Source organism: Microcaecilia unicolor, chromosome 11 (genome assembly GCF_901765095.1).
Source record: "Microcaecilia unicolor chromosome 11, aMicUni1.1, whole genome shotgun sequence".
NCBI classification, from domain to species: domain Eukaryota; kingdom Metazoa; phylum Chordata; class Amphibia; order Gymnophiona; family Siphonopidae; genus Microcaecilia; species Microcaecilia unicolor.
This window is the reverse complement of record NC_044041.1, coordinates 128764318-128772030: the sequence shown is the minus strand read 5'-3', so window position 1 is coordinate 128772030 and position 7713 is coordinate 128764318. Positions and strand designations below refer to the sequence as shown.

The 7713-nt window shown below is 42.9% G+C and overlaps 1 protein-coding gene across 1 annotated transcript; it reads right to left on the bottom strand.

Moving 5' to 3' along the window:
- Positions 1 to 257: 257 nt before the first annotated feature.
- Positions 258 to 4746, bottom strand: NPAS4 (neuronal PAS domain protein 4). Its single transcript, XM_030219966.1, has 9 exons — positions 4572 to 4746; positions 3842 to 3993; positions 3510 to 3612; positions 3134 to 3383; positions 2738 to 2847; positions 2477 to 2612; positions 915 to 2065; positions 726 to 878; positions 258 to 286 (listed from the first exon to the last, which is right to left on the bottom strand). The coding sequence occupies exons 1-9, from the start codon at positions 4744 to 4746 to the stop codon at positions 258 to 260; spliced, it is 2259 nt and encodes a 752-aa protein (XP_030075826.1).
- Between the last annotated feature and the right edge of the window lie 2967 nt (positions 4747 to 7713).

Below are 7713 nucleotides of genomic sequence, written 5' to 3'. Positions count from 1 at the left end.
TATTGGCATTACGTAACTTCTTTCTCTTTCTGGCTTTGTACAAAGGAAGTTATTGTATACAGCATTTGGTTACAAAAATAGTTCCTATCCCCCCTCCCCCCCCCCCAAAAAAAATCCCCTACAATGCATTATACAAGAGGACACAAGAAGTGGAAATTGTTGTTCGTGGTTTTGATTTCCGTCTTGAGGTTTTGTAGAAGCTGCTCCACAAAATATGACAATGTGCCATACTTAATGAAGTAAGTCACGGACTTATTTCAAAATGAAGGATCACCTTCACTTCCATCTGAGAAAAAAAAGAGAGAAAGGGTGGGGCGAGAGAGAGGAAATTCGTCAACGATCATCAATCTTCAATCCAAAATACTGAATACACATTTACAAGGCCTGCCTTCATAAGTACACTCAGCTAGGTGAATCTGTCTTCACTGGCAATCTATTGCATGCAGTATTTAAGTTTGTTAATATATGTAGTAAATGTGTTATAGGTTTGTAATTAAATACATCTGTAAAAATCAACTATTTCTTTTTATGCTTAACTAATTAGGATAGGACATATTCTGATTATAACAGTTTCCCCCGTCGATAGTCATATAAGAGGAGCCAAAAGCCCTTCCTTAGCTGCCTAAGTCTTTAATTAGTTTTTTTTGCCATTTGACTATCATGATTTGTCTCACATTTGAGTCCCCAACCCCACTATTGCTGTGAATTTGTGCCTGGAAGCTTACCATCATGGAAACTGTCTTGCAGGTGGCTCTCGAGTTGATACAACTCACTAGTAAACCCATCACAGGGGGACCTTGAGGCACATGTCTCAAAGACTGTTTCGTAGGAGGCCAGTTCTTCCAAGAAGGACTGTTCTTCCGGGGACAGGTCTGTGGCTGGAGGCGGAGACGGAAGGCGTCTTCCTTCTGGGCTATTTTCGGTGTCCAAGCTGAATGGACTACTGACATTCCCACCCAACTGGTGGGAGCACCTCATGCCCGATCCACTCTTCTCGAAGAGAGATGGGGACAGGTCTTGGAAAATGTTCTCCATGGCTTTGTCGTCCATGAAGATGACCTCTGGGCAAACCAAGAAGGAGAAGTCAATGCTCCTCCAAGGTTTGATTGGCAGCAAATCTTGGAGGCTGCTTGGCAGGCTGGCAGGGAGGGAAGAACTGCGAGTCACTTGAGAATGCCTACCATAGTCCTCCTCTTGAAAAGCCATCTCTTTGGCAGCGAAGGAGCTGAAATCTTCAGCCAAAGTACTTATCTGCTGGGCCAGAAGGTCAATTTCAGTTTTTTCTCTATCAGAATATCTGAAGAAAGTCTGCTTGATGGGGGATGCTTCTGGAGTCAAAAGGCCCTCTGGCACCATGGGCACATCTATAAAGAGGGGACCTCTGACTTCAGGCACTGTCATAACGGTGCAATCCCCATCGCCGGGGCTATCGGGTGTCGGAGGCAGCTTCTCATAGAGAATGCTACAGTTTTCAGTAGGGTAATACAGTTCTGGGGTGGTAGTTGCTGTAGTAGAAGGGAGGGTAGTACTGGACGTGGTGGTGGTGGTGGTTGTTGTTGTTGGCTGAGGGTAGGAGTCCGGTGATCCGAACAGGAAAGTGCAGCCTTGGTGTGGGGTGTAGGGAGGGGTGCAGACAAAATCTTTGGAAGAGTTGCCCAGAGTGTCTTTTCTGAAAGGGTGCTCAAAAGTGGCAGGGAAAAAGAGACAGTCGGTGAAGCTAAAGTCTGGGTTCTTTCCTTGCTGTCTTGTGCTGGGACCAGATGCCTCCTCCATTGAGGAGATATTGCCTTGGTCCATTATCAGCTGGACATCTTCCTGGACCAGTCCTGCACCCTCCCCGTACTCTGGAGGACATTCAACATTGCACACCCCACTGAAGTCGAAGGACTGAGTTGAGATTCCACTGGTAGGGGTGCTAGAAATAGGGGTGAAGACTTGATCTGGGCTGGGAAGATGCTCAGGAGACAGCAGGCTTTCCTGATAAGGAGCACTGGTGCTGAGGACGTAGGCGAGCTGCGTCTCTTCTGATGTCAGCTGTTGCCTTAGGCACCAGGCTTCTGAATCACTGAGAACAGAAAAAAAAAGAGAGAAAAAAAACACACATCATAAGTGATGCTATTCTTGTCCCTGAAAGGCTGTAGTTGAGCAGATCACACGTCTCATATTATGATTTTTAAACCCTTAAATATAATTCTACATGTCTTCACGGCTTTAAAATGAGAATTCTTGAGGGTGACATTCATAAATAAACAATAGCTTTTTCCCTGCGTTGAGCAATGAAGGAGCACACTGTTTTCCTGCACTGCTCACCATAAGAACAAATCGGGCAATTTTATATCTATCTATGTGTGTGCGTGTTTCCTTTGATGCTAGTAACAGTTGGGGTGCCCCCACGAACATTTTAAGGTGATGATCGGCTGAACACCCCCCTCCCCACAAACACAGACATGCTTATTAAGCATTCTTTTTTAGCTACCTGATCACATAGTTGTAGCAGGTTATTGGCATTTCTGAGTTATCCATATGAACGAGGGAGTAGACCCAGATCCAGTGCTGATCCTTGGTTTGCAAGCGCACCACCATCTCCACTTGGGCTTCGTTTGTGTCTCCCACTGCACAGAAGGGGAACAAGACAAAGATAGCAGGAGTTAGTGGTTGGTGGGATATGGGGAGCTATTGACTAGTTTCAAAGGGGATAGGGAGTGGGGAGAGGAATATGAGCATAGGATAGACTCACATAAGCGGTAATGTTGGGCAGATGCGTGGCTCACATCCTGGGGGTGCACCAGACCGTACCAAGACGTACAGACTATTTCCCGCTTTTCAAAACCCAAGTGGAAGACTACACTGTAAGGAAAAAAAAATAGAAGATCGATTAATTACAGTGGCATAAAATCAGTAAAGCTGACATAGTTTATAGTTTATTTAAAATCTGATATACTGCCAATACTACAAAAGTTGGTCGAAGCGGTTAACAATGGCTCTGCAGCTAAGCTTTCTTTCTACGGTAGCAAAGCAGAGTACCGCAGTCTGTCTACCCTAGATGACGTGCATCTGCTCAGTTACTCGGGCGGGATCTCTCCAAAAGGGTCATTGATTGAACACATTTGCTGTTGGTTTATGTCTAATTTACCTGTCTGATGTATCCAGGATGGACATGTCCTTGGCATGCTTGCTCTCAAAGAAAGCTAAGAAGGAGGAGTTCGGCGAGGCTTTGGGTTTGGGATCCAGTGGGACGCAGAAAGCTGTAAAGACCGGGTTGGAGGACCAATAGGAGCCGGCAGGAGGTGGTTGGAATCTCCCCTTGATCAACACCAGTTTGTTGCCTGCACTTTGCCTTCTCACTGTCTTGGAGGTGTTGAAGTGGCACCGGAACATGCGATCTGAAAACAGAGGGGGAAGGTGGAAATTCATCAGTGCTGGTGCAATGTACTTTCAGGTGGGGAAGGGATCGATGGTAGGTTTTTTCTATTTTACAGGGACTCAGCTAGGGGAATCCTCATACTTACCGGTATCAAGAGCAGAAGGGAGAGCCATCTGGTTCCTCATGACAAAATGATCTGCGGGATCAATGATGTCGTAAATGCTGTCCCCTTGAGCCACCAGATCCACCTGTGGGCAAATTAATATAAACGGTGAGAAAAGCAATTATTTTACCCTATCTGCTTCTGAGTTTACAGCAGTTGGTATTTATTGTACGCCAAAAAGTTCAGAGACAATAGCTTTATCAGTATATATCCACAGTCGGTTTCTGATTTCACTAGTGCAATGGTCTGGCTCTTGCAGTGCATTCTATCTTACAGTACTTTATGTCTGGGCTATATGGATATTAATCACTCACCATAGAGTGTCCCAGGTGATCTACCACGTTTTCGGAGATATAAATTAGCTTTCCCTCGCTGGTAAACGCTAGCAGGAAACCGGGAAGCGTTTGCAGGAAGTCAGCCAGATCTTGGGGGGCTAGTAAACCTTCCAACTCTTCCTGAGGTGCACCTGTTGATAGAAAAGATGGAGAAAATGCACTGAGGTAAGATGGAAATAATTTTTCATAAGCAGTAAGCACATTACTTTATTCATGTAAGAACTGATGGAGAGCTTGATAAGTTTTAGCAAATTGGGGAGGAAGGTCTTCACCATCGATAAGGGTCTGAATGGTCTTCCGGGGATACTGGAGTAATTATAGCCTCACAAAAATGAGGAAATTGGGGCTCAGCACAAACTGGGGTGGGATATGAATTACATCGTTCAGCACCGTGGATAGCAGCCGGCACCAAAGAAAAAAATTTGAGTTCAGCACCGCGGACAGCGATCCAAATACCATTGTTGGGTCAGGCATGGGGACAAACCGAGCGGCTCAAACTACCAACCCTATATCTCCCTAAAACGAGCTCCATTCAGTTTAAAGTCGCTATTATAACACTCACCCTTTTCTCACACAAAAATACATTTTTAAAAATATGTCTCTCGTTTAGTAACCGAAGTTGAAAGAGTTTGTCTCAGTTTCCGTGTCTCTCTCGGTTTTTTCCAAATTAAAAACCCTTATTTAATTCGCTGTTTGGATAATCCTTTACCTTTGGCAAAGAAGACGGATTTCCTAGTGTACATGCAAGCCAGTGACATGATGTGTAAATAGGAGAGGCGAACTTTATCGCCCTCCGCGATGGGGAGCAGTTCCTTTAAGTTCCTTATTTCCGCGTTGATTTGGTCCCTCCTAGCTTTGGAGGCTCCCTTGGTGGATCTGTACATCTTGATCCGGTGCTCCGTGGTGCTGCAAGATTAGCAGCTTTAGTGCTCCAGTCTTGAGCTGGTCGGTCTCTCTCTCTCTCTCCAGTCTTCTTGGGTTGTTGGCAGTAGTAGAGAAAGGGATAAGTAGGTGGTCTGGATCCTCTTGTCCTGTATCCCAGATGCCTGTTGGTGGATCTGGTTGAAATCTTCAGCTTGCAGTCTCCTTTTATAGGCTGCGAGAAAAGTGTGGGCAGAGGCATCACAAGGGGGTGGGGGGAGAAGGGCGGGATGAGTTGTTTCACATCAATGAAAGTACATGCTTTGGAGACTGCTCCCTTTGCGATTAAAGCTTAGACGTCAGCCTCTCATAGAAATGACGTGGGGAGAAAGGAAGGGGGGCTGATGGTGAAGGAGAGAGATCCAAAAGACACACCGTGTACCCAATTAGGAGAAAAAGTCAGCCAGAAGAATGATTTGACTGTTGGAATCACATCTCGCTAGTGCGGAGCCTTGCTCTTTCTTTTTTTTTTTTTTCACTGATAAACTGCTTTGGATTATCTGAAGATTACAGCTTTAGCGGAAAAATGCACTTATGAAGGTCCATTCACACTCTAGGTCCCCATTTAAACCAAAAAATCTACCAAGACCAGAAAACAGCAACAACAAAGGTTGGCAGGTTTATGACTGCTACGGTAAATTAATCTTTGTCTCTATGTAAGTGGTTATGTTATAATCTACGTAAATGTAACCTTTTTAATCAGGGGTCAATATACATATCTGTTTCTGTGTGTGTTATTCTGATACCCTGAGCTAATGAATTGATTTTATATGCAAACTGAGTCATATTTTAAACATCTTATCATTTCAAAATATTATCCCTGTTTTTAATGAAGACGTTATTAAATGGATCTAGAAACACTGATTCCAACTACTTAAGAAATAAAATGCTACAATCTATTTTACTGAGATATAAATATATATATGTATATATGTATATGTTTCACGTGACTTCATGTCATCATCTCCAGAGCAATTATGTCTAATTTAAGGTGAGAAGCCCGAACTCTTTTCTCAATGGCAGAGTCTAAATCGACTTGCCTGTTTTACATAAGCTTTGCAACCAAATTAGGTAAGAAAGCTCTGAGAAAGAGTTAACTGTTTGTGTTCAAGTTGCTGTTGCAGAAAGAAGCTTGTCACTGGCAGGAAAGCCCAGATCTTGCTGTAGAAATAGAAGTAATAACACTGTTTAGACATTTTCTGATTAACATAAGGTTTTTGTTCATAATTAATATATGCTGAGTCACAAGGATTTAACTCTTTCAGAGATAAGGTGCAGAATGGAAAGCATAAAAGTATGTTGTTGGTCAAGGTTTTTTTGTTTTTGTTTTTAAAATGTGTTTTTTTCTTCCACTACAAAAGAAAAAAAAAAAACAACAACAACCAGGCAGCCTTCTAACAATATACATGGTCGTTTTTTTTCCAACTGAATAAAATAATTAGGATAAATTTCCTAGCACAACTGTCCACAGAGCTGTGCAGAGCAGCCCATGCTGTCTTTTTTCCCAGGAACCTGGGAATTTTATAGAGAATGGTGTGGAGAACAAGTTTAAAAGGTTGCGTAAAAGATGGGGAGAGGGGGGACAGCCTGAAAGTTGATTTAAGGATGGGAATATCGAGGGAAGAGGTAAAATTGTTTTAGATAATAAGGGCAGGCCCTCAGGTTTCTATGATTGACAGCTGGGAGATGATATTAGATTGAACTGTGTACGGGAAATAATTGGGTGATCAGAGAGGGCCAATTGGTTCTTATCTGATGTCATCTACTATGTAAATATGTGTTGTTGTTTTTTTTAAATTGTGGTTGTAATTATTCTGGATATAAAGGAGAATGCTGATTTCCTTAGGTTGGAATCACTGTATGAGCAGTACATAACAACCTGACCTTTCCTGAAGCTGGAATTGGATTTTTGTATCATATTAATAGACTAGCTCTTCCATCTGATCGGAATCAGTGTGTGTCATGTTGAAGTAACCAGGATAAGCAGCGAAGCAACCAGATATTCCTGGTCCATTTGCAGCTTCATATTTGCCTTTTCTGGGTTATCTTATTCAGTTCTGATGTGGCTGTTTAAAGGTTTATTCCTACAGTTCAAATATTTGAAGATTCTTGCTAACTCTGAAGGCTCCTATATCTGTGAAGGAAGGAAGGGAAGGGAAGGGATTTTGGATTTAGCCCACATCTTTACAATTGTAGCCCCAGGCAAATTGTTATTCAGGGACAGTGGGTATGTTTCCTGTCCCCATAGGGCTTACCATCTAAGTTTGTACCTGTTAACATAAAGCTAAACCAAACTGGAGAAACATACTCCTATAAATAGATGGAAAGTATGCAAAAATGAAGAGGTGTGGAAACCCTAGATAACAAAAGATGGGCGTAAGGGCAATAGCATGGGAATAGGGGCAAAAAAAGGAGTGGTACAAAAATAGAATAGGGCCCATGGGAGAACATTTGACTCTTCAGAAGGGAGAAGGGGAACAATAGAAATTAGGCATTGATCCACAGCACAATGCAGATACTCATGCACCAGTCATCTGTACAGAAGTGGAAAAAAGAGGGAGAGATATATGAAAATATCAAAAGACAAGAAAAAGATAAGGGAGAAAACCCAGAAGCCTATAGCAGAACCACCTATAGCAACTAAGAATGAAACTATGACACATGGAATGATAAATATGCCTCATAGTAACATAACATAGTAGATGACGGCAGAAAAAGACCTGCACGGTCCATCCAGTCTGCCCAACAAGAGAAACTCATATGTGCTACTTTTTGTGCATACCTTGCCTTGATTTGTATTTGTCATTTTCAGGGCACAGACCGTATAAGTCTGCCCAGCACTAACCCCGCCTCCCAACCACCAGCCCCGTATGGTTTTAATTATTTAAAGGAGGGAGTGGGGAAAAGAGGTATTGTCTATAACAGGCTTG

Bases quoted from the DNA above. Each gene is read 5' to 3' on its own strand.
- NPAS4 (XM_030219966.1), bottom strand. From the start codon at position 4,746: ATGTACAGATCCACCAAGGGAGCCTCCAAAGCTAGGAGGGACCAAATC. The intron at 3,613-3,841 runs GTGAGTGATTAA...ATTTGCCCACAG, and splicing joins ATCACCTGGGACACTCTATG to GTGGATCTGGTGGCTCAAGG. The intron at 3,384-3,509 runs GTAAGTATGAGG...CTCTGTTTTCAG, and splicing joins CCCTTCTGCTCTTGATACCG to ATCGCATGTTCCGGTGCCAC.